Raw genomic sequence first — 27,215 nt, 5'->3', positions numbered from 1 at the left:
ACTAGATGGTTTTACAAATGCGTTTATCTCACATACTCCACCGATCAGATTCTAAAACTGAATCAATGGAAAGGAAGCAATATCGCAATATCGCAATGTCGCTGTATCGCTATGTCGCAATGTCGCTGTATCGCCATATCGTGTCTCTATATCGCAATGTCGCCTTTTCGCGTTATCGCAATGTCGCTGTATCGCCATATCGTGTCTCTATATCGCAATGTCGCCTTTTCGCGTTATCGCCATATCGCAATGTCGCCCAGTTTTATCGCCATTTCGTGTCGTGATATCGCCATTTCGTGTCGTGATATCGCCATTTCGTGTCGGGTTATCGCCATTTCGTGTCTTGTTATCGCCATTTCGTGTCGTGATATCGCCATTTCGTGTCGTGTTATCGCTATATCGTGTCGTGTTTTCGCTATTTCGTTTTCTGGCCGTATCGCAATATCGCTATATCGTGTCGGCGTATCGCAATGTCGTGTCGTGCTATCGCTTTGTCGCAATGTCGCCTTGATTTTACAGGGCGATAAAGCGATGGCCCGAATCAGCCACCATACCGAACGGAAGCGAGGGATATACAGATATTTAAGCACGAGTGTGCCTATCTATTACCAAACTCAACTTTCAAACATGGGCTGGTTACCCACAATGGCCTCATTTAGAACGCAACGTTATAGAGGAGACGTGGCGTCCTTGCATTGCTCACGACTTCACCTCACCATGACTAAGCAATATTTTCCCCTAGGTTATCGTATGAAAAATATGAACCCCGATTTTTTCGACCTCGTACTTAATATGGCTCATGGGCCAATCTGGTAGAAATATTAATATTAATTCTTCTGCTGGAGTAGATCATCCGGGTATCCTTGGTGCTGTAAGTTGGAGACCCATTTGCTTTTAGCATTGTCCTTGTGATACTCCGTGGTGGATGGGTGGCTCAGATGATGAACCATATTACACTAACCATGGCTATGAAATTCCGCCCCAAATCCCAAAATGTCCTCTTGAAATTGACCCTATTGATACTGATCACAGACCTTCTGCATCGATTGAGTACTGGCCGCTTTTCCTTGTGATCGAGACCCCTGACAAGACACCGTAAAAGGTGAACCCCTTTGCTGTATCCAAGGGTATTGAAGTAGTACAGGAGGAGGCAGCTGAAAAATCTGATGTCGTAGCCTCCCCAGTACTGAGTTTGTTTGACACTATCTTCAGTTGGTATGATGTCTTTGGCTCATGAAAAGGCCTTTAATACTCAGGTTTTCACTGGCCATTTTATGTGGTGGAGGTCTATGAGCATTTTCATGACATTTGGTTTGCTGGCCGACAACATCTCAAAGTTAATCATGGATAGTTTTACTAATATCAATCTGATCACTGTCATTGTGACTTTTGTGTATTGCTAAAGGGTGTATATTTTTACTTTTTGTTTTTTGACATTTGTATCTTCTAGAGTGGTGACTCGGGCACAAAACAGGTGATTTTGTATGGTCATGTCGTGATAATATAATGTTTTACAGCTTACTCTTTGAGACGAGATTTTGTTTCCTGTTTACTTCTAGAGTGACAACATGTTACATGGAATAACTTGATATTACCCAGAATTAAAAAGTGGCTGCCAAGATGGCCACCATTGTAGTTTTAGTGCCTATACAGAGCAGAGAACTAACAAACAATTCATTTGGTGTCACATGTTTAACACAGTTTAGAAAAAAACAAACTTCAATGTTATGGTTAATAAAAGCTATACATTCCTAAACTATTTGATGAAATAGCAGTATCCAAAGTATTAGAAAAATATGATTCACGATCGATAACTGCCTCTAAGCTCTCGTAGTAGCTATTCAAATGGTCTGTCAGATAACTGTTAATCACTTTTGATACATTCAGAAGCTTACAATTTGTTCAGTTTATCTGCTTTGATATAGATCTCTCTCTGATGGCATACTGACTTTATTGCATTTACTCTGTGTCAGTTCAACCAATCCATGGGGAGCAGCATCTCTCGACATCAGAACACCAGAATAGGGATACGCTGACCATCACAAATGCTCCAACCATGGTCTACTGGTTAAGGAATATGATTGGCAAACATGCACTTGGTTGTTTACTTGCGCAATGTAATATTCTAGACTGTTGAATGTTGGTGGGAGCTTTTCATTTAATGTCTTGTCTCATCTACAGACACCACTGGATTGTTTAGTACATACATTGAACTAAAGGTCTGTGCGATGTGATCTAGTAATGTTGATAGGCTTTTGTATTGTAAGTTCTGGTATGTAGACATTAGAATACCCCCGTGTATTGATCTATTGTTTTAATGTTGGACTTGTTTCGTGATGTGTTCTGTGTTGGCGGTGTTTAGCAGTGCATGGCAGTATATGGCTAAAAACAAGCACTCCTACATGGCGTGTACATCCGATTTCCATGGACAAAAACAATTCTTCTCGAGTTCACAAGTTTCACAAACAAAACAGCAAAACAAACAAGCACAATTGGACCAGCTGTGCGGATTACGTTTTATTAATGTCATCATTCCCAACATGGAACAGTTCCAAATCCTCGAACATAAACACCAACATTGTTGTTGCAGAATGTGTGTCTAAATTGATCTTGATCAAATTTGAGATTTGAACAAGGTCAAAGGTAACTGAAGCCCGACACGTAAAACCAGAGATAAAAAAACATTTTTGAGAAAAAAACTCTGGAACCGTGTTCCCTCAACGTATGCAACGCTACCTATTCTACTGGAGGGTTTACAGTAGTAGACACGCAGAGTACATTGTCACAAAATATCCAAACATCCACATGCTGCTCCAGAAGAACCCTTGATCCACTTCTGTCCATGGAATATCTTCTTGGCAGTCGTCCTGCCTCTGGGGGACTTCAGGGTCCATTTCCGCCCCCAGGACGATGGCATCCACGCTCCTGATAATAAAGGTAAACATATTTTATATCATTTGTACTGTGTGCATAAATGCAAAATATATGATTCCACGAGAACATATCTCAAACACGAAAATCAAGTTGTGACTTGGCAGTAGACGTCATTGTACACAAGGAGGCACTTTATGTTTTCTTTAAAAGATCGTTTGGAAGAACACAGTGGCTTCTGCTAATAAAGGTAAACAGTATTCTGTATCATAATTTATACTTCCAGCACATATTAAGACTGCATGAGTGTCGTTTTCACACTGCTTTTACCAGCATACCAGCTATATCACGGGGAGAAACAACAAATATCGGCTTCACACATCATTCAGATATGGGAAATCGAAATCGGGTTGTTTGGAGCGTCATGAGCGAACGCTTTAACCATTCGGTTATTCGACCATCCCCTTACATTTAAATACAAAGCAAATACATCGGGACGTGAAAACAAAATTTCATGTAAGTTTTAAACTGAAATAGTGAATGCTTTACCAGCAGGTGGCCAGTACACTGACTTTCAAAGTGACCATCCGGGACTTGCTTTGTCTCGAACTACCTATTGAAGGACGGAATGGTGGGTTAACACTAAGTTATACTATCTATAGATAGCATCGTACAGGGCATGCACGAAGGGGGCCCTATCTACACTAACCCCTAATCTACCAGTCAAGTGCAGTCAGCATTGGGTCTACTGGGGGTGCTGAAAAGACTGGGGCCACAGAGTGTGCCAACCCTAAACTAGCTGGGTTGCTGTAACAACCATCCTGACTGTACAGTCATGCCCTAGCACCGAACCTACTCCATGTACGCTCGGCAGGGGGCTACGCGGAGAGCAGACGCACAATGGAGCCACCATGAGACAAAAGCTCATCCCATCGGACCCTCGGAAAGTCAGTGTACTAAAGTCCAGGTGGAAGGGTTTAGAGTGACACAACACCAAATCCAGAGTGTGCCAGGGTTCCTGCGTCTGAAAGAAATGAGTCATACATAAGCATCAGTAATCACATTTCTCTCGGATGTAGATTGGATTAACAACAGCGAGTAAGTGTGGTTTTCTGCCGCTTTGTGAAATTTTCCAGTGTTAAGTAGGCGTGGGGCATAGTATTTAAGTGAGGACTCGAACAATGGTACTGAACATGACGTGCCAACACTTGAACAACTAGGCTACACTACCCATCCGTTTACATGCAGAAACCAGTATCAACCTTTCCCATCTATACCTAAATGGCTGTGACTATGCTTGTCGTAAGAGGCGACTAACGGGATCGGGTGGTCAGACTCGCTGACTTCTTGGTTGAAACATGTCATCGGTTCCCATTTGCGCAGATCGATGTTCGTGTTGTTGATCACTGGATTGTCTTGTCAAGACTCGATTATTTACAGACCGTCACCTTATAGCTGAATATTGCTGAGTGCGGCGTAAAACTAAACTCACTCACTCCTAAATGGCTGTATACTACAAGAGAATTAGTGTGCACTACATATGGAACAAATATTTTCTTCCAAACAGAGTTGAAAACACCTGCCTGTCTGGTCCTCTGTCACCCTTCCGAAGAATCCATGGTTCACGTCTATCCATGGAATATCTTCTTGGCAGTCGTCCTGCCTCTGGGGGACTTCAGGGTCCATTTCCGCCCCCAGGACGATGGCATCCACGTTCCTAATAGTAACGATAACGAATAGGTTAATGTTTCATATCACTGATACTTACTACATAGATAATAGATATTAAAAGCATATGCTTTTTGGTCAGGAAAACGCTGTAACCTGAAACACAAGTTGTAACTTGCTCATGACGTCATTGTCAACAAGAATATATTGTATGTTGTCTTAAAAAGATAGTTTGGAGAACTTGCCTTCCTGGTAGTCTGGTGGCTTTGTGGTCGTTGTCCTGCCGCCAGAAGAGCCCTTGATCCACTTCTGTCCACGGAATATCTTCTTGGCAGTCGTCCTGCCTCTGGGGGACTTCAGGGTCCATTTCCGCCCCCAGGTAGATGGCATCCCTGCTCATAACAGTACAGAGAATATAGTTTACATCGCTGGCACTTACTGTGTGCATAAATGCAACTTATATGCCTACACGTAAAATCTCAAACAGGAAACTCAAGTTGTAATTTTGCCGTAGACGTCATGATAAACAAGGATGCATTGCATGTTATGGTTTATTCAAAAGATTGTTTGAAAGGAACAGTTGCACGCGTAAGCAACGGTTCTACTTAAAAAGGCAAAGAACACTTTACATAATATATGCTTCTCACACAGATTATGACTGCATGAGTGTCGTTTTACACCGCTTTCAGCAATACACTAGCTATATCACGGTGAGAAACAACAAAGAGATGCTTCACACATCATTCAGATATGGGAAATCGAAATTGGTTGTTTGGAGCGTCATGAGCGAACGCTTTAACCATTCGGTTATTCGACCATCCCCTTACATTTAAATGCAAAGCAAATATGTCGGAACGTGAAAAACAAAATTTAATTTAAGTTTTAAACTGAAATAGTGAATACTTTACCAGCAGGTGGCCAGTACACTGACTTTCAAAGTGACCATCCGGGACTTGCTTTGTCTCGAACTACCTATTGAAGGACGGAATGGTGGGTTAACACTAAGTTATACTATCTATAGATAGCATCGTACAGGGCATGCACGAAGGGGGCCCTATCTACACTAACCCCTAATCTACCAGTCAAGTGCAGTCAGCATTGGGTCTACTGGGGGTGCTGAAAAGACTGGGGCCACAGAGTGTGCCAACCCTAAACTAGCTGGGTTGCTGTAACAACCATCCTGACTGTACAGTCAGGCCCTAGCACCGAACCTACTCCATGTACGCTCGGCAGGGGGCTACGCGGAGAGCAGACGCACAATGGAGCCACCATGAGACAAAAGCTCATCCCATCGGACCCTCGGAAAGTCAGTGTACTAAAGTCCAGGTGGAAGGGTTTAGAGTGACACAACACCAAATCCAGAGTGTGCCAGGGTTCCTGCGTCTGAAAGAAATGAGTCATACATAAGCATCAGTAATCACATTTCTCTCGGATGTAGATTGGATTAACAACAGCGAGTAAGTGTGGTTTTCTGCCGCTTTGTGAAATTTTCCAGCGTTAAGTAGGCGTGGGGCATAGTATTTAAGTGAGGACTCGAACAATGGTACTGAACATGACGTGCCAACACTTGAACAATTAGGCTACACTACCCATCCGTTTACATGCAGAAACCAGTATCAACCTTTCCCATCTATACCTAAATGGCTGTGACTATGCTTGTCGTAAGAGGCGACTAACGGGATCGGGTGGTCAGACTCGCTGACTTCTTGGTTGAAACATGTCATCGGTTCCCATTTGCGCAGATCGATGTTCGTGTTGTTGATCACTGGATTGTCTTGTCAAGACTCGATTATTTACAGACCGTCACCTTATAGCTGAATATTGCTGAGTGCGGCGTAAAACTAAACTCACTCACTCCTAAATGGCTGTATACTACAAGAGAATTAGTGTGCACTACATATGGAACAAATATTTTCTTCCAAACAGAGTTGAAAACACCTGCCTGTCTGGTCCTCTGTCACCCTTCCGAAGAATCCATGGTTCACGTCTATCCATGGAATATCTTCTTGGCAGTCGTCCTGCCTCTGGGGGACTTCAGGGTCCATTTCCGCCCCCAGGACGATGGCATCCACGTTCCTAATAGTAACGATAACGAATAGGTTAATGTTTCATATCACTGATACTTACTACATAGATAATAGATATTAAAAGCATATGCTTTTTGGTCAGGAAAACGCTGTAACCTGAAACACAAGTTGTAACTTGCTCATGACGTCATTGTCAACAAGAATATATTGTATGTTGTCTTAAAAAGATAGTTTGGAGAACTTGCCTTCCTGGTAGTCTGGTGGCTTTGTGGTCGTTGTCCTGCCGCCAGAAGAGCCCTTGATCCACTTCTGTCCACGGAATATCTTCTTGGCAGTCGTCCTGCCTCTGGGGGACTTCAGGGTCCATTTCCGCCCCCAGGTAGATGGCATCCCTGCTCATAACAGTACAGAGAATATAGTTTACATCGCTGGCACTTACTGTGTGCATAAATGCAACTTATATGCCTACACGTAAAATCTCAAACAGGAAACTCAAGTTGTAATTTTGCCGTAGACGTCATGATAAACAAGGATGCATTGCATGTTATGGTTTATTCAAAAGATTGTTTGAAAGGAACAGTTGCACGCGTAAGCAACGGTTCTACTTAAAAAGGCAAAGAACACTTTACATAATATATGCTTCTCACACAGATTATGACTGCATGAGTGTCGTTTTACACCGCTTTCAGCAATACACTAGCTATATCACGGTGAGAAACAACAAAGAGATGCTTCACACATCATTCAGATATGGGAAATCGAAATTGGTTGTTTGGAGCGTCATGAGCGAACGCTTTAACCATTCGGTTATTCGACCATCCCCTTACATTTAAATGCAAAGCAAATATGTCGGAACGTGAAAAACAAAATTTAATTTAAGTTTTAAACTGAAATAGTGAATACTTTACCAGCAGGTGGCCAGTACACTGACTTTCAAAGTGACCATCCGGGACTTGCTTTGTCTCGAACTACCTATTGAAGGACGGAATGGTGGGTTAACACTAAGTTATACTATCTATAGATAGCATCGTACAGGGCATGCACGAAGGGGGCCCTATCTACACTAACCCCTAATCTACCAGTCAAGTGCAGTCAGCATTGGGTCTACTGGGGGTGCTGAAAAGACTGGGGCCACAGAGTGTGCCAACCCTAAACTAGCTGGGTTGCTGTAACAACCATCCTGACTGTACAGTCAGGCCCTAGCACCGAACCTACTCCATGTACGCTCGGCAGGGGGCTACGCGGAGAGCAGACGCACAATGGAGCCACCATGAGACAAAAGCTCATCCCATCGGACCCTCGGAAAGTCAGTGTACTAAAGTCCAGGTGGAAGGGTTTAGAGTGACACAACACCAAATCCAGAGTGTGCCAGGGTTCCTGCGTCTGAAAGAAATGAGTCATACATAAGCATCAGTAATCACATTTCTCTCGGATGTAGATTGGATTAACAACAGCGAGTAAGTGTGGTTTTCTGCCGCTTTGTGAAATTTTCCAGCGTTAAGTAGGCGTGGGGCATAGTATTTAAGTGAGGACTCGAACAATGGTACTGAACATGACGTGCCAACACTTGAACAATTAGGCTACACTACCCATCCGTTTACATGCAGAAACCAGTATCAACCTTTCCCATCTATACCTAAATGGCTGTGACTATGCTTGTCGTAAGAGGCGACTAACGGGATCGGGTGGTCAGACTCGCTGACTTCTTGGTTGAAACATGTCATCGGTTCCCATTTGCGCAGATCGATGCTCATTCTGTTGATCACTGGATTGTCTTGTCAAGACTCGATTATTTACAGACCGTCACCTTATAGCTGAATATTGCTGAGTGCGGCGTAAAACTAAACTCACTCACCCCTAAATGGCTGTATACTATGAGAGAATTAGTGTGCACTATATATGAAACAAATATTTTCTTCCAAATAGAGTTGAAAACACCTGCCTGTCTGGTCCTCTGTCACCCTTCCGAAGAATCCATGGTTCACGTCTATCCATGGAATATCTTCTTGGCAGTCGTCCTGCCTCTGGGGGACTTCAGGGTCCATTTCCGCCCCCAGGACGATGGCATCCACGTTCCTAATAGTAACGATAACGAATAGGTTAATGTTTCATATCACTGATACTTACTACATAGATAATAGATATTAAAAGCATATGCTTTTTGGTCAGGAAAACGCTGTAACCTGAAACACAAGTTGTAACTTGCTCATGACGTCATTGTCAACAAGAATATATTGTATGTTGTCTTGAAAAGATAGTTTGGAGAACTTGCCTTCCTGGTAGTCTGGTGGCTTTGTGGTCGTTGTCCTGCCGCCAGAAGAGCCCTTGATCCACTTCTGTCCACGGAATATCTTCTTGGCAGTCGTCCTGCCTCTGGGGGACTTCAGGGTCCATTTCCGCCCCCAGGTAGATGGCATCCCTGCTCATAACAGTACAGAGAATATAGTTTACATCGCTGGCACTTACTGTGTGCATAAATGCAACTTATATGCCTACACGTAAAATCTCAAACAGGAAACTCAAGTTGTAATTTTGCCGTAGACGTCATGATAAACAAGGATGCATTGCATGTTATGGTTTATTCAAAAGATTGTTTGAAAGGAACAGTTGCACGCGTAAGCAACGGTTCTACTTAAAAAGGCAAAGAACACTTTACATAATATATGCTTCTCACACAGATTATGACTGCATGAGTGTCCTTTTACACCGCTTTCAGCAATACACTAGCTATATCACAGTGAGAAACAACAAAGAGATGCTTCACACATCATTCAGATATGGGAAATCGAAATTGGTTGTTTGGAGCGTCATGAGCGAACGCTTTAACCATTCGGTTATTCGACCATCCCCTTACATTTAAATGCAAAGCAAATATGTCGGAACGTGAAAAACAAAATTTAATTTAAGTTTTAAACTGAAATAGTGAATACTTTACCAGCAGGTGGCCAGTACACTGACTTTCAAAGTGACCATCCGGGACTTGCTTTGTCTCGAACTACCTATTGAAGGACGGAATGGTGGGTTAACACTAAGTTATACTATCTATAGATAGCATCGTACAGGGCATGCACGAAGGGGGCCCTATCTACACTAACCCCTAATCTACCAGTCAAGTGCAGTCAGCATTGGGTCTACTGGGGGTGCTGAAAAGACTGGGGCCACAGAGTGTGCCAACCCTAAACTAGCTGGGTTGCTGTAACAACCATCCTGACTGTACAGTCAGGCCCTAGCACCGAACCTACTCCATGTACGCTCGGCAGGGGGCTACGCGGAGAGCAGACGCACAATGGAGCCACCATGAGACAAAAGCTCATCCCATCGGACCCTCGGAAAGTCAGTGTACTAAAGTCCAGGTGGAAGGGTTTAGAGTGACACAACACCAAATCCAGAGTGTGCCAGGGTTCCTGCGTCTGAAAGAAATGAGTCATACATAAGCATCAGTAATCACATTTCTCTCGGATGTAGATTGGATTAACAACAGCGAGTAAGTGTGGTTTTCTGCCGCTTTGTGAAATTTTCCAGCGTTAAGTAGGCGTGGGGCATAGTATTTAAGTGAGGACTCGAACAATGGTACTGAACATGACGTGCCAACACTTGAACAATTAGGCTACACTACCCATCCGTTTACATGCAGAAACCAGTATCAACCTTTCCCATCTATACCTAAATGGCTGTGACTATGCTTGTCGTAAGAGGCGACTAACGGGATCGGGTGGTCAGACTCGCTGACTTCTTGGTTGAAACATGTCATCGGTTCCCATTTGCGCAGATCGATGCTCATTCTGTTGATCACTGGATTGTCTTGTCAAGACTCGATTATTTACAGACCGTCACCTTATAGCTGAATATTGCTGAGTGCGGCGTAAAACTAAACTCACTCACCCCTAAATGGCTGTATACTATGAGAGAATTAGTGTGCACTATATATGAAACAAATATTTTCTTCCAAATAGAGTTGAAAACACCTGCCTGTCTGGTCCTCTGTCACCCTTCCGAAGAATCCATGGTTCACGTCTATCCATGGAATATCTTCTTGGCAGTCGTCCTGCCTCTGGGGGACTTCAGGGTCCATTTCCGCCCCCAGGACGATGGCATCCACGTTCCTAATAGTAACGATAACGAATAGGTTAATGTTTCATATCACTGATACTTACTACATAGATAATAGATATTAAAAGCATATGCTTTTTGGTCAGGAAAACGCTGTAACCTGAAACACAAGTTGTAACTTGCTCATGACGTCATTGTCAACAAGAATATATTGTATGTTGTCTTGAAAAGATAGTTTGGAGAACTTGCCTTCCTGGTAGTCTGGTGGCTTTGTGGTCGTTGTCCTGCCGCCAGAAGAGCCCTTGATCCACTTCTGTCCACGGAATATCTTCTTGGCAGTCGTCCTGCCTGTGGGGGACTTCAGGGTCCATTTCCGCCCCCAGGTAGATGGCATCCCTGCTCATAACAGTACAGAGAATATAGTTTACATCGCTGGCACTTACTGTGTGCATAAATGCAACTTATATGCCTACACGTAAAATCTCAAACAGGAAACTCAAGTTGTAATTTTGCAGTAGACGTCATGATAAACAAGGATGCATTGCATGTTATGGTTTATTCAAAAGATTGTTTGAAAGGAACAGTTGCACGCGTAAGCAACGGTTCTACTTAAAAAGGCAAAGAACACTTTACATAATATATGCTTCTCACACAGATTATGACTGCATGAGTGTCCTTTTACACCGCTTTCAGCAATACACTAGCTATATCACAGTGAGAAACAACAAAGAGATGCTTCACACATCATTCAGATATGGGAAATCGAAATTGGTTGTTTGGAGCGTCATGAGCGAACGCTTTAACCATTCGGTTATTCGACCATCCCCTTACATTTAAATGCAAAGCAAATATGTCGGAACGTGAAAAACAAAATTTAATTTAAGTTTTAAACTGAAATAGTGAATACTTTACCAGCAGGTGGCCAGTACACTGACTTTCAAAGTGACCATCCGGGACTTGCTTTGTCTCGAACTACCTATTGAAGGACGGAATGGTGGGTTAACACTAAGTTATACTATCTATAGATAGCATCGTACAGGGCATGCACGAAAGGGGCCCTATCTACACTAACCCCTAATCTACCAGTCAAGTGCAGTCAGCATTGGGTCTACTGGGGGTGCTGAAAAGACTGGGGCCACAGAGTGTGCCAACCCTAAACTAGCTGGGTTGCTGTAACAACCATCCTGACTGTACAGTCAGGCCCTAGCACCGAACCTACTCCATGTACGCTCGGCAGGGGGCTACGCGGAGAGCAGACGCACAATGGAGCCACCATGAGACAAAAGCTCATCCCATCGGACCCTCGGAAAGTCAGTGTACTAAAGTCCAGGTGGAAGGGTTTAGAGTGACACAACACCAAATCCAGAGTGTGCCAGGGTTCCTGCGTCTGAAAGAAATGAGTCATACATAAGCATCAGTAATCACATTTCTCTCGGATGTAGATTGGATTAACAACAGCGAGTAAGTGTGGTTTTCTGCCGCTTTGTGAAATTTTCCAGCGTTAAGTAGGCGTGGGGCATAGTATTTAAGTGAGGACTCGAACAATGGTACTGAACATGACGTGCCAACACTTGAACAACTAGGCTACACTACCACTCCGTTTACATGCAGAAACCAGTATCAACCTTTCCCATCTATACCTAAATGACTGTGTACTATGAGAGAATGAGTGTGCACTGTATATTAAACAAATATCCATGAAGATGCATATTTTGTTCCAAATAGATATGGAAACACCTACCTGTCTGGTCCTCTGTCACCCTTCCGAAGAATCCTTGAAGTCGTCCTACCTCTACAGGATTTCAACACTTTCTGTCCCCACGACGAATATTTCACATCACTACAGGTGGGTGCTCAAACCCCAAGCGGGCTTCAGTCGCTCGCTTTGGGTCGCTCGCTTACGCAACCTAATCCCAGTCGCCGAACCCGAAACAAAGGATTAGAGCTATTGAAAGCACCTCAATCACAAGTGTTTGCACAGAGGCATGTTTTCTTATTTAGCGTGAGCCAAGTAAGACCTGGTAATATTCATTATTGAAACAAAACGAAACAAAATTTTCTTTCATTAATTACATATTTATTTATGTAAGACAATATAGCTATAATCAACGGCTAATACAATACAGGTATAACCCATTGTAAATTTAAAATTACAAGTTAAACCCAAAGTGACATAGGTGTATGGAACATTCAATGTAAATGAATTAAAACAAACTGTCGTCCGTGGGTGGGAATGTTGTAAATTGTGATGTGCTTATCACTGCTCATCGCTGTCGTGACCCACTCGTGTTATTCTGCGATTACAGTCCGTTTTCCGTGAAAGCGTACCGATGAATGTCTCTTTAAACAAAAACGTAAATCGAATAAAATGAAATTACGATGGCAAATTTCTTATAATTTTATACCTTGCCAACTGAACATTTAATTCTCAGAATTTTATTAACTTAACTTAAGATTAAAGTTGTTAAACAAACGATCATAATTTCAAATCACTTTCTTTGTTTGTATTACAGGGGGTTTGGGGTGCACATTAAATAAAACGTCGAGAAGTTGGGTTGGTCTAAGTTAACGCTCATCACGTGCCGCACGTGCACTTGTTTCACTGTTCTAACTGCTGCGCTTACCTCCTTGCAATACAAACCAGTATTAACGATTTGAATCTATAATCGTTTGTTAAACAACTTTTATCCTAAGTTGAATAAAATTCTAAGACTTAAATTGTCAGTTGCAAGATAAAATGACGTGGATTCGAAATATTAATTTCACTATATCTGGTTTACGTTTTGTTTAAAGTGACAAAATCATCTCAACATCGTACAGCACATTACATGTAAGTGAGACACCACCATCACATTCACCAATACATGGTGCACCACCACCAGCATACATGAGTACACCACAACATCCACCAATGCATGGTGCACCACCACCGGTATTACATGGGACACCAAAACATCCACCAATGCATGGCGCACCACCACCAGCATACATGAGTACACCACAACATCCACCAATGCATGGTGCACCACCACCAGCATACATGAGTACACCACAACATCCACCAATCCATGCCACACCACCACCGGCATATATGAGACACCACCATCACATACACCAATGCATGGCAAACCGCCACTGGCATACATAAGCCACCACCATAACATGCACTAATGTATGGCGCATCGCCACCGAAATACATGAGTACACCACAACATCCACCAATGCATGGGGCACCACCACCGTCATACATGAGACACCACCATAACATCCACCAATGCATGGCGCATCGCCACCGACATACATGAGTACAACACAACATCCACCAATGCATGGCGCACCGCCACCGGCATACGTCAGCACACCACAATATCCACCAATGCATGGGACACCACCATCGGTATACATGAACCACCACCATCTCATCCACCAATGCATGGCGCACCGCCACCGGCATACATTAGTACATAACAACATCCACCAATGCATCGTGCAACGCCACCGACATACAAGAGTACACCACACCATCCACCAATGCATGGCACATAGCCACCGATATACAGGAGTACACCACAACATCCACCAATGCATGGCACATCGCCACCGACATACAGGAGTACACCACAACATCCACCAATGCATGGCGCACCACCACTGACATACATGAGTAGACCACAACATCCACTAATGCATGGGACACCGCATCCGACATACAGGAGTACACCACAACATTCACCAATGCATAGCGCACCGTCACCGACATACAGGAGTACACCACAACATCCACCAATGCATGGGGCACCACCACCGACATACGTGAGTACATAACAACATCCACCAATGCATGGTGCACCACTATCGGTATGCATGAGCCACCACCATCTCATCCACCAATATATGGCGCACCGCCACGAGCATACATGAGTACACCACAACATCCACCAATGCATAGCGCACCACCACCGGCATACATGAGGACACCACAACATCCACTAATGCATCGTGCAACGCCACCGATATACAGGAGTACACCACAACATCCACCAATGCATGGCATACCGCCACCGACATACAGGAGTACACCACAACATCCACCAATGCATGGCACATCGCCACCAAGATACATGAGTACACCACAACATCCACCAATGCATGGCGCACCGCCACCGACATACATGAGTACACCACAACATCCACTAATGCATGGCACACCGCCACCGACATACAGGAGTACACCACAATATCCACTAATGCATGGCACACCGCCACCGACATACAGGAGTACACCACAACATCCACTAATGCATGGCACACCGCCACCGACATACAGGAGTACACCACAACATCCACCAATGCATGGCGCACCGTCACCAGCATACATATGATTCAAATACATATTTAACTACTACTAGTAAGAAGTAGTTTGGATTTTCTAACTTGATGAAAACAAACCATAATCTCAATAATTCTAACGGACTTTAGCCCGTGACTTCACGATTTTCAAAAATGGCGGCGCCCTGTCTTGGGATGAATGCTATTTAAAGTCCATCAATAAAACACATAATTTACTACCAGTAGAAAGTAATTGTCGCTTTGTAAGTCGGTGAAAACAAACTTAAATCGTAGATCAGTACTGACGCTGACTAGTCATGCGACATTCCACGATTGCATTGTGGGAATGTAAACATTGCAACCATTACCGTGTCTCTGTCAAGTTTTGAGTCGCACTATGAGGCATTTTATCCTACGGAAAACATAAACATGTTTCCACTGGTGATGTTAGCTGTTTGATGCAACTGCAAACCAAGAAACGGGATGCGACGAAGCAGTTTACTCTGGGAGGCTGTACGAGGCGATGGCAACTGACATCCACCGTGACGTCGGTAACATTGTGACGTAATGCAAAAAAGTTCGATTAAAGTAATTAATCAATCAGCATGTCATCGCATGTTATTATTCAAGTGAATGATGACAATAACGTGTAGGTTTATACCACCTAACACGGACGCCAAGTGATTTTGACAGAATCGTCTATGAAAACAAGGGTTGTAACTCGGACACTAAGCAGAGCAGGAGAGAAAGCTAAATGATACTAGATTGTGAGAACATATAGCTTAAAGTTTCATTTTTCACAACAGCTGTCGCGATTTCAGGTTTGTACAAACCTGTAAACGAAATAGTTTACCTCATGAAATGTAGATGAATTCTGCATAGACCCATATATCTGTACCTACTATAACGTCACGGAGACGCGCCGCTCTGAGAATTGTGCACTGTTGTCAAAAAGGTCAATTTAAGGTGATTAAAGATCGCAATAAGAAGTTTTAATGATGGGTTTCATTTATAACGATGAAAAATCAGTTTCGAGGGTAGTAGTGAGTAGGTTTGCTATTCATTGAAATGGCTCGTAATCAGTTAACTGAGGCTACCAAATGGCAGCTCGTGGGCCTGTCCCTACGTCAGATTGCAAGACGTGTTGAGGGATTTGAGGGATGATAGACGTTTACTTCGTATGGCACGTCTGGAACCATTCTGGTCAGCCAATCGACTCCGTCAGTGGTGGTAGTAAACAAAAGGAGTAAATGTGTCGCGGAAGTTGGTTAACAAACGTCTTGTACCCGCTGGTTTACGAGTTTGTCGTACCTTGAAATGACCCCGACTGACCGATAATCACATGCGTCTTCGTCTGGTTTGGGCACAGGCACGACTAAACTGGAATTTGCGCACATGACGATGTGTCATTAGGTCTGACGAGTCGAGGTTCAATCTGTACGTCGCTGACGGACGCTTAGGGGTCAGACGTCTTCCCAACACAGCACTTAATGCTCAAAACATACTGACAACAGTAGCTGGAGGTGGTGGGTCAGTCATGGTTTGGGCAGCCTTCTGTCATGAACAGTAGACATCAAAGTCATCCAAGGCACGATGAATGCAGAGAAGTATGGTGGTGACATCATCGAGAACACTCTCCTGCCATCTTTGCATGCCAATCCTCACGTTGATTACCTCTACCAGGATGACAATGCCCGCCCCCATCGTCCTGGGATGATCACTGACCTCAAAAGGCAGCACAACATCGAACCCCTTGACTGGCCAAGTGTCAGTCCAGATCTTAATCCAATAGAGCCCCTCTGGGATGACATCGGGAGGAGCATTTCCTCGAGAGATCGGCCCCTGACCAACGTTCGCGAACTCAGACAGGTTGTCCTAGACGAATGGAACAATCTGCCAACGCAGTTCCTGCGTAATCTGGTGGTATCAATGAGACGGCATTGTCGAGAGGTGGTTGAGACTCGTGGTGGATACACCCACTACTGACGCTAAAGATACACTAACTAGAAACGTTAACAGTGGATTTCATTACAGGACATGATGGACTTCCATGTGACATGATGGAATTGGCAAAGTGCTGAGATTTCTTTAACAAAATGTGCATACTGTTTAGACAACACTTTTCAGTTGATTTGACGTTATCTTTCTAAAATGGAATAAATGATCTCGATTATTTTCAACACACATTTTTATCACTGAAGTAGGGCACAAGTTGATTAAACATGTTTTGGGAAATCATTGGAGACTAGTACACGTTAATTGTCATATTTATTGAAACATGTAGAAATAGGCCTTGTCTCAAAATACGGGTGTTGCTTCAAATTTTACCATGAGAACATGAGAACAGATTTTTAGGGACAAGCTGCACAAGGTGTTAGAAATCACTGTGCGTGCCTCTGGACGTCGCGCCTGATGACCCCATAATGGACCAATTTTAACGCCTCTTCATCACCGCAACCAACTGGGCCACAAGGCATATATGGTTCATCCAAAGACGGTCAAATTCGGTTGTCTTCAGCTACCAATCTTGATTTGCATTGAGATTTGCTGACGACAGAACACAAGTGCCCCGCAGGCGAGGTGAACGACACGCTCAAGTCGGCGTCCGTGAAGTGGACAGCGTTTGCTACAACGGCATAAATGGTATGGGATTCGTTTTGCGCAGTCGGACGTTCTCCCTTGTTGTTCGAGGGAACGTCCATTATACCGAGACACGACAGTGGGATGACGTTCCAACAACAGCTCTAGAGCACAAACGGCAATTCTTATACAAACGTTTCTACGAAATGTCGGTAAGCTGGGACGAGCTGAGGCCACGTGTTCCTAGGCATCTTCCTCGGGGTGTGTTAACTAACGGTTTAAAATCCATGAAAAGGGTTTGTGAGGCTGTAAGAGACGCTGGAGAATGCCACTACACGTAGTAAAGACCTCAGTTAAATTGTTCTCCACGCCATGAACTTCACTTTGGACGGTACCTTGAACACCAAACCGTTACCGTTGTTAAAGTGTTTGTGCGGTGTTCTGTGCACGGCATCCAACGAAAATTATTGTTTTAAACCTAATATTAAAACCCAGTCCAAAACATCCCCAGTATCAAGCGTTTATATTTGTTCAGTATATGTATGCAATTTATCAAATTTTAAATGAGATAGCGAGCGATGCAACACTGTGGATATGTGGCCGAAATATCTGTCAAACTCTACTATGTCCCATGAGGCCTGAATTACGAAATAAACTTCGTTGACTTACTTTGATGTTCAGTGTGGAGACGGTTCTTGCAAACCCTGACAACACTAACATCAAATCGCTGCTTGAAAGCAAAGTCGAATGTTCAACGACGACTCCAAGACCTGGGTTGCTAAAAGCGGCGTAAGACGAATGAACTCTTTAACCACTGGGCTATCCCAGGGGCCTCTCCAACCCCCGGAGATCTAGTCAGGCTGGTATATCTATGCCCAGCACGTGTACGAAAGAAGAATAGAAGACTGCTTAACTTTCACTATCACCGCGACATTTCACCCTGACTTTATCAACACTTCGCCCTGATGGATCGCGCGCATCAGCTGGTTATAAATCAAGGTCAGCTGTTCAATATCTTTCTTGTGAGTGAAATGTCTCATAGATACGTCCACCAGATAAGTCACTTTTTGCATTCAAGGTCTGTATATATCTGTATGTGTTAGTTGAACATCTGATGAAATCAAGCATTAACTGGGCACTGCGCACATGAGCATTTGACTTTTTCAGTCCTTGAGTTCCACATTGTTGATTGTTGTTGAACTCCGCCCTCAGCAATATTCCGTGTGGTGTCTCTAAATGATAGAGTAACTGCAACACAGCAACGTTATAAGGCCGGGTGAACGTCAGCGTCACGGGTTTGTCTGGTTTTATAGGTCAACGTTGCTTGGCAGGTGCACTGTTGTGCTTGGTCTGCCTGTAAATACTAACACCTTTTGGTGCTTGGGGGCTGACCTAGGCGGATGAACTAGGTCATTTAGTTCGATCATGTCCGGGTTTAATTTCCTATGTAGGGGCAATACGCGAATCCCATTACTGGTGTCGCAAGGCGTGATATTGGTGGGATATTGCTGAACGCGGCGTAAATCTAAACTCACTCACTCAGTGGTAATTATGTGATTAATTGTGCCACCGGTACACGAACACCTGCCCATGCCGCGTTTCCCGACAATGATGGATTGGCAGTGTGGGGTCAGGCATACGCTAACAAGAACTTGCTGTGTGAGGGCCCCTGCGACTGTTATGTGAGATATGTGATGACACTGTAGCTGTATGACAATGTTACTGTCATGTTGCTATATGACAATGTTGCTGTCATGTTGGTGTGTGACAGTGTTTGGTGTCATCTTGTATGACAACGTTGCTGTCCTGCTACTGTATGACAATGTTGCTGTCATGTTGTGTATGACAATGTTGCTGTCATGTTGCTGTACGACAATGTTGCTGTCATGTTGTTTTTGACAATGTTGCTGTCATGTTGTTATATGACAATGTTGCTGTCATGTTGCTGTACGACAATGTTGCTGTCATGTTGTGTATGACAATGTTGCTGTCATGTTGGTGTAGGGCAATGTTGCTGTCATGCTGCTGTATGACAACGCATACACAATGTTGCTGTCATGTGTATGACAATGTTGCTGTCACGTGTGACAATGTTGCTGTACAATGTTAATATGTTGCTGTATGACAATGTTGCTGTACGACAATGTTGCTGTACGACAATGTTGCATTGTATGTATGTTATGCTATCCTATCAAACCCGCGAATTCCAGTTCCGAGCGGTTATTGTGTATCAACTTTATCACACACAGCAACTGTCATACAGATGATATATTCGCGAGAATATCGTGCCGGGACTGCTGTATTGTCACGCGAATTATCTTGAGTGATACGATTATCTGAGAAGTTGTCACAGCTTATAAAGGGCAGTGGTCGATGGTGTGCCGCTGAACCTTTCTTCCGACTGGTGAAGATGACAGGCCTTGGTCTACTAGCGGTGTTGAGTGTGCTTGGGGTGTCCCGAGCTTTAAACAACGGCCTCGCCCTGACCCCGCCCATGGGATTCCTGGATTGGGAGAGGTTCCGGTGTAACACGGACTGTGTCAATGACCCGGACAACTGCATCAGGTACGTGTTGTTACCTGGAGAGTGCCCTTGTGGTCACGGAGAGCATCTTTAAGGAAAGAAAAACATATACATCATGTTAGATTCTATTTTCCGCCATTTTATATTCACCATACAGCTTTTTGTGGTCACCGTCATTAAAGGCACTATTTCACACCTTACTTCACTGAAAATAAATAATGACTTCCTTTCAGCAATACTGACTGTCATACCCCAGCGAAGCTAATATATAACTTGTCCAGAAAACCACAAACATATACACAATAAATACATTCATAAAATTATCGTTCATGATTCCACATAATTAATCACATATGAGAGGCTGAGCTATAAGTTATCGCATGCATAATTACTATTCAAAAACATTTGTTGCATTAATAACCCGAATAGTAGATCGTATGAAGGACTTTCTGGCTGTTTGTTTTAAACGACGGTAATAGCGGTCTCTAGATGGAAGTAGTTGAAATAAATTATGGGAACTATCACGTATAACTGCAGTTGCCTTTCTGACAGTCTGGGAATATAACATATGTTATATTTGGGATTACACTTTCTTTCTTTCTTACAAATTCTAGTGCTTTTTAACTTAACTAAAACAATTACTAGAATTTGTAGAATTTGTATAACACATGTTACACTGGACCAAGTTAAAATGGCATTGTGTAATCATAATATAAAAATATGCAAAGAAAAAGACTCTCCGGCAATTTGGCTGGTAGTATTAACAATTTTCAAAAACTTGTTTTTGTTGCGAGGAGTGAGACCCCAGCGCCAACATATAAAATTCTAGGCCACCTCACTTTAAAAAATGGTGATTATGATTTGACAATAGAGAAATCTCGCATATTAGTCGCTGTTGACCTTTTTTGACGCTTTTGAAAATGAGTGTTTTGAATCTAAAATAACACTGGTATATTTGTAATGGTTCACTCTTTCAAAGGGTATCTGCCAACTTCACATATTGATATTGAGGCGGCGTGATTCATCATGTCCTGTTATCAGTTGCTCCAGACCTCAACATGGCCTATCAAAGACTATCAGATACCCAAACTGGATTACATACTTGGATATGTTTGTAGTTTATCGTCCAAGATGCTCAAGGCCACAAGCCGTGATTTGTCCTGACCTTTATCCCCTGACCTCAGCCTATCAGAGATGGTGTTCACAGCTCTTCACCTGAATTCATACGTGACACTGTTTAGAGCATGTGGTCAGTGATCGGTGACTCCACTATAGTGGACAACCATGAATGTACTTTTTGGCACCCTAACACAGTCTTGCAACAAGCCTAACTTCAAGTTCCATTGGGTAGCCACGATTGCACACAGCAATGGTTGTAGGCTCTGTCTAACACAGCCTTTATTATAGACTCAGGTACTATACCATTGTTAGCCGGGTGGTTAAGGTGCTCGCTCGTCTCGCTGAAAACCCGGGTTCAATTCCCCACATGGGCACGGTGTGTGAAGCCCATATCTGGTGTCCCCCGCCGTGATAATATAGAAAATATGTTAGCTTATTACAACGTGATCTATAATTTGCAACTTCTCACTATAAAACACTAACTTCCAGCGAAAGGTTGTTCATGAAGATGGCAGACATTATAGCGGAGGAAGGCTACCGCGAGCTCGGCTACGAATACATCGGCATCGACGACTGCTGGCCCTCCAAATCTCGGGACTCTGATGGCAACCTCGTGGCAGATCCAGAGAGGTTCCCCAACGGAATCCTTGGCCTCTCTCGATATGTAAGAAATAATTCACGCTAACTCTCCTATTGCCTCAAATGCTTTTCTCGCCAGATTACACTGTTCCATCTTATTACATACAACAATCATATCCTTGGCTATCCGGGTCATTGCCGTGACACGTCCACCGATGCACAGCTCGCACGTGATAAATCTGATGAAAATCCTTTTTTGGGTGCGCGTGTCGGGTGCCTGTGTCGGATACCCGTGTCGGATGTCCGTGTCTGCAGCTTATAGGGCTACGGTCCTGATCAACAGCGAAATACGATGTACATGTGCTGTATATATTACATAGGCAAAAGATAGTTCGAAATATGCCTCTAATCACCTAGCAGTCAATGTGTACCCGGTAGGACGAGATAATGTTGTGACTGATACCCATTTAGCACAGGCAGTTTGTGTCATATTCTCAACACTCACATTAATCAAAGATTCCAAACTAGACGAACACTATATTTATCTAATAACTGATGAACTGAAAGTGTTGAACAAGTGATGACATGGATTTGTCTGATAACGTGGACGTACATACTCGACTGTAAAAGTACTTAAGTAGGTTGGATAAAAATATCAGAATGTCAAGAAATTGCTAAATTTGGTATCGGTTTGTAGTAAATTGTGTGTAGGATTTGACACATGAACTTCTAAAAAAGCAGGAATTTCACAAACCACAAACTATTGATTCATCAATTTAAAACAGATTCTTATAACTGGATTTTTTTTTAAAACCACAACAACAGTTATATAGTAAATTCACACTAGATTAATATCTACAATAAAAAAAAATATGTAACCAGATGGTATCAACATAGTGTCCAATTAAAACAACATACCTAAATTAACTTTGATAAGGGGGGGAAACTCTTGCCCAGGTTTACCCCAGGATAATTATTTGTGTGACCAAAATATCAGGACGTATGATTGGAAGCAAAATAAATGGAAATAACAGCGTAACATAAATACGTACTCCATCCCATCGCATAGGGTATGCGCACACACCACTGTATCCAGCCTCTTAAATGCTGCATCTGCAATTTTGAATGTATCACAGCTGTGTCACGGACTTAAAAGCGCGAACCTTGCACAACTGTTGATGGCGATAACACGCTCTTCACAGGTACATGCACGTGGGCTAAAACTGGGTATCTATGAAGATGTCGGTACCAAGACGTGTGCAGGGTACCCTGGCAGCCAGGACTACACGAAACAGGACGCTGAGACGTTTGCTCGATGGGAACTAGACTTGCTCAAGTTTGATGGCTGTAACACTAACACAACCGAATCGGCAATACGTAAGATGAAGCAATTACTATTGAATAAATATTTGAATCCCAGTCAACCCTGTCTATCCATACATCCCCGGTAAAGTTATATGTTTCGTCAGTGGTGTACATATTCAGTAAGCTGTTAGAGCCGTATTTGTTTTTGTCTTGACTACAAGAAAGTACTCAGAGTCGGTTTTCTTCAACGGTTCAATAACGGGTATGGCACAACACATAAATCATGTGGTTTGGTTCAAAATATTACTTGTTACACATATTGAGGTAGGGAGAAGATCAGGCAACATGGCGTGTATTTGATGAACGCTGTACAGTTCATATCTGTTGTATCATCCACGCCCTGGATTAATACTCTCCATGCCACCGTCAGCTGAAACGTCGGTTGCAGAAGAAACTGTCGCAATTCTTGCTTCTTACGCAGAGTTTGAACAGGTGGTTACACGTGATTGTGTCCGTCATTAGTACTAAATGAGTTTAGTTTTACGCAGGACACAGCAATCGTTCAGATACATGGCGGCAATCTGTAAATTGCTGTAAATTGTCTGGACCACACAATCCAGTGGTCACAGTCAAATCGGACATTATCCTTGGTCGTAAGCTCACTGGTTCTGACAAAACAGCCGTGTAGTGGACATTCATTGCCCTACCAATTGCTCTAAATGACGTACTGGATTTATGCATAATTTGCGTCTGATAATTCATTTTGTATCATAGTGACTGAACATTCTAAACCATGCAGAATTCATGATACGTGCGCACAAACTACACTCGTGAAAATTAGCTCCTGGAGATGTCCCTAGGATACATTTGCAGTCATTCATATTTTTACACGTTCACGTAATACATCAAACGTTGATGACGTAATGTTAACATGAACTGTGACGTAATATGGAATGACGTCATAGAATATAATCGTGGAGGCTATATTGACTCCGTTTTGTTGTAACCTTCTTAATCACACTTCAGTACTGTTAAGTGCAGTCGTATGTTAATCATCCTGGTACTTTTAACATTATTAAACCGATCTCAAGCACTTGATCTTTGCTATAGTTATTTTATAACGTCTGTATGTGCCTTTTTTGTTATTTTCAGAAGATAGTTTAATACATGGAATTGTATGTTTCAGATTTTCCGTTAATGAGTCAAAGTCTAAACGCTACTGGGAGACCCATCCTCTTCACGTGTGAATGGTGGGATGGAGACCAGAGCCAGGTTGGTATATCTGCAGATTCCACCACCGATTTTCAAACCGCGACAGCAATAATTTATTACTGTGTAAAGAAATTTTACCTCAATCCTAACGGAACTGCATCTCTTACAGTCATTGTCGTCAGACATTTGGAAAAAAATGATTGGTTGCCAAATGCAGGTGCGGCTGTAAAATGATTGGTTGCCAGATGCAGCTTCGGCAGTAAAATGTATGCGTGACAAATTCCAAAGAAGAATTTTGACGTGGTTTCACCAAAGTTGTAAAACGCTTACGTCACTTCCGCTTTCTCCCTAACATCTTGCTCAGTTGCAACGAAACCATATGGTCACGAAACTAGGGAAAGTAAAAGAAAAAATTGTTTATGGCTTTCTGTGCACACTGATCGGCCACATTATATGCATTTCAAACGTTTGGAACTCATTTCTGAACATGAATACATGTGAAAAATTGTTGTTTCGTGTGATCTTTAACTACATTTGACGATATCTGTGACACGGGACACCATCCACATTTGTTTTTCAGATTTTGACTATTTCAGAAACTATTGACAACGTGTTGAATAGTATGTTGAAAATATGACTGATGATGCTTTATAAGAATTCGTTTTTTCCAGCACTCCCATTACACGCGGAACAGCGAGTACTGCAACACCTGGAGGACTTACCATGACTTGGAAGACAACTGGTCCTCAATCACAAGCATCATCCAACACTATGCTCAAAACGAAGGAGACTTCATCTCGGTATCAGGTCCAGGGTCCATCAACGATCCAGATGAGGTACAAGATTTAACAGACGTAATACATCTTATCACCGTCAATCATGTCCTTCACATCTCTAACATTCATCACACCCAGTTATTTTCTTTCTCCTTTGCAGTGTCTCGGTCATCCCACGCCCTTTGATTCGTTTTCTTTCAGTCTTTCACTCTCTTTTAATATTCTCTTGTCATTCTCTCCCTTAGGGTTAGTATTTCTTATCTTTTTGCTCTCTTCCCAGACTGACTGCCCCCCTAGCCCCCCCCCACCCCCCATTTCCCGACTTCACCCCACCCCCACCCCGCCTCATTTGTGCGCCCCTTGAACACTGTAGCTATTGAGAAAGTTAAAGAACTTCTTTAATGATTTTAAGATGGATGTACGTGTCGTTGAACATCAGTTTATGATTACGCAAAATTGATTTAAGAAGCACATCACCAGTAATTTCATTTGCTCTGAAAAAGGCCATGTTTGACTGATCACATATCGTGCTACAGCTGGTCATCGGTGACTTTGGCCTGAGTTACGACCAGGAGAGGGTTCAGTTCGGGATGTGGGCGATGTTTGCCGCCCCACTTTACATCTCCGCCGATCTGAGGAACATGAGACCGCAAGCCAAGGCCCTTCTACAAAACAGGAACGTGATCGCCATCAACCAGGACCCACTTGTAAAGGGAGGTAAAATGATTAAAGAGGTGAGTCACTCCACACCTTGTGAAACTTTTCCGCCGACATCATAGAAACCTATGTCACACATACCAATGTCAGGAAAGATATAGACATCATACCGAGGGCAGCAATATATTGGATATGCTAAGAATTTGTGGTAAACGGGTAACGCCATTCTCTTCCCACAGAGGTTACTTATCATATCTTCCTACGAACCTCTGTTCTAATACGACCATATTTCTCGGTTTTCATAAAATCCCCTAGCGGCAAACAATGGCAGCAGATTTATCTGCCTTTTTTTGTCCAATCAGAGCACGTGTTACATCGACTTAGATTCAACTTGACAAATGCAAGCAATATGGAGAAACAAAAAAATGACATGACTGAGTTCTGTCTAGAAGAAACATTTGAGTATCGCGCTCGGGAAGAGGTTCTAGTTTTCACGATGCATCCGGAAATTACAGAGATCTTTCGAACGATCGCTTTTGAAACGAAGTCGCTGATTGCACTACTAAATCTGACTGCCTCCAATCACGAGTCTTGAACACTCGCGCCATGAAAAGGTCGTATTAGAACAGAGGTTACGTAGGAAGATATGACAAGGAACCACTGTGGGAAGAGAATGGGGTAACGCAAGATCCTCCTGAAAACAGTACGTTTTCGTCAACATAACGATTGGGAGGAAGGAACAGCTCGAAAAAGCGAGAACCATGTGCGTTATAACGCAACAGTGGATGAGGGGTTGTGTCAAAATCTTGGTGTGAAATAGATAGAGACTGGAACAACTACAATGTGATTTTGAATTTATGATTATGCGTTTTTCATAAGTCTTTGTTTTCATTTTCTCTCAGTTTGTCAATTGTCAATAATCACATGTCACTGATGCACATGCACCTTGCAGTTTTTAGCACCGTTCCTCTTATTGCCACTTCACACATGTAACAAAATAGTCAACAACATGTCCAATAGCGGGTCTCATGATGCGGAATCTGAAGTGAATGTGTTTTCATGAGCATTACGCATCACTGAATATGTGCGCACATTATATTACACGCGCACTCATTATATCCAAGTATTTTTTGCATTGCAGATTCAAAACGTGCAGGTGTGGCTGAAGCCTTTGGTCAAACCCGGAAGTTATGCAGTAGCTTTCTTTAACCCAAACTCTGCTGGAACGCCAACGCGCATGTCCCTGACACTGGCGGATATCACACTGACCAATCAGAACGGCTATAACGTTACTGAAGTGTTTGATGACGTCAATATGGGAATGTTCAAGCCGACTGGTCAGTTCAATGTGACAGTCAATCCAACGGGAATTGTACTGGTCAAGGCGGTCCCTCTTTAACATGCATAACCATATTATCTCACTGACGTTAACGTGATTTACAAGTAATAAATATTTGGATGAGTTGATACTTATATATAAATTATCACATGTGCATACGATAAAACAATGATTTCTTTA

General features: G+C 43.0%; 2 protein-coding genes across 3 annotated transcripts; one reads left to right on the top strand and one right to left on the bottom strand.

Moving 5' to 3' along the window:
- Positions 1-2,487: 2,487 nt before the first annotated feature.
- LOC137272557 (uncharacterized) lies at positions 2,488-18,484 on the bottom strand. The gene is made up of 10 exons (XM_067804945.1): positions 18,195-18,484; positions 12,358-12,523; positions 9,502-9,976; positions 8,839-8,985; positions 8,509-8,642; positions 7,475-7,949; positions 6,812-6,958; positions 6,482-6,615; positions 5,448-5,922; positions 2,488-2,925 (listed from the first exon to the last, which is right to left on the bottom strand). Exons 3-6 carry the CDS (start codon positions 9,537-9,539, stop codon positions 7,903-7,905), a joined length of 366 nt encoding a protein of 121 aa, XP_067661046.1. The 5' UTR covers positions 9,540-9,976; positions 12,358-12,523; positions 18,195-18,484; the 3' UTR covers positions 2,488-2,925; positions 5,448-5,922; positions 6,482-6,615; positions 6,812-6,958; positions 7,475-7,902.
- Positions 18,358-27,215, top strand: LOC137272556 (alpha-N-acetylgalactosaminidase-like). 2 transcript variants are annotated; one of them, XM_067804942.1, is made up of 8 exons: positions 18,358-18,547; positions 19,879-20,090; positions 21,657-21,831; positions 22,949-23,123; positions 24,238-24,323; positions 24,935-25,099; positions 25,576-25,773; positions 26,838-27,215. In XM_067804942.1, exons 1-8 carry the CDS (start codon positions 18,491-18,493, stop codon positions 27,093-27,095), a joined length of 1,326 nt encoding a protein of 441 aa, XP_067661043.1. In that variant the 5' UTR covers positions 18,358-18,490; the 3' UTR covers positions 27,096-27,215. The 2 variants fall into 2 exon arrangements, with proteins under 2 accessions (XP_067661043.1, XP_067661044.1); XM_067804943.1 differs by having other exon boundaries at positions 18,545-18,603.

Source organism: Haliotis asinina, chromosome 2 (genome assembly GCF_037392515.1).
Source record: "Haliotis asinina isolate JCU_RB_2024 chromosome 2, JCU_Hal_asi_v2, whole genome shotgun sequence".
NCBI lineage: Eukaryota > Metazoa > Mollusca > Gastropoda > Lepetellida > Haliotidae > Haliotis > Haliotis asinina.
The sequence above is the reverse complement of the archived record's forward strand: the minus strand, read 5'-3'. Positions and strand labels throughout refer to the sequence as shown.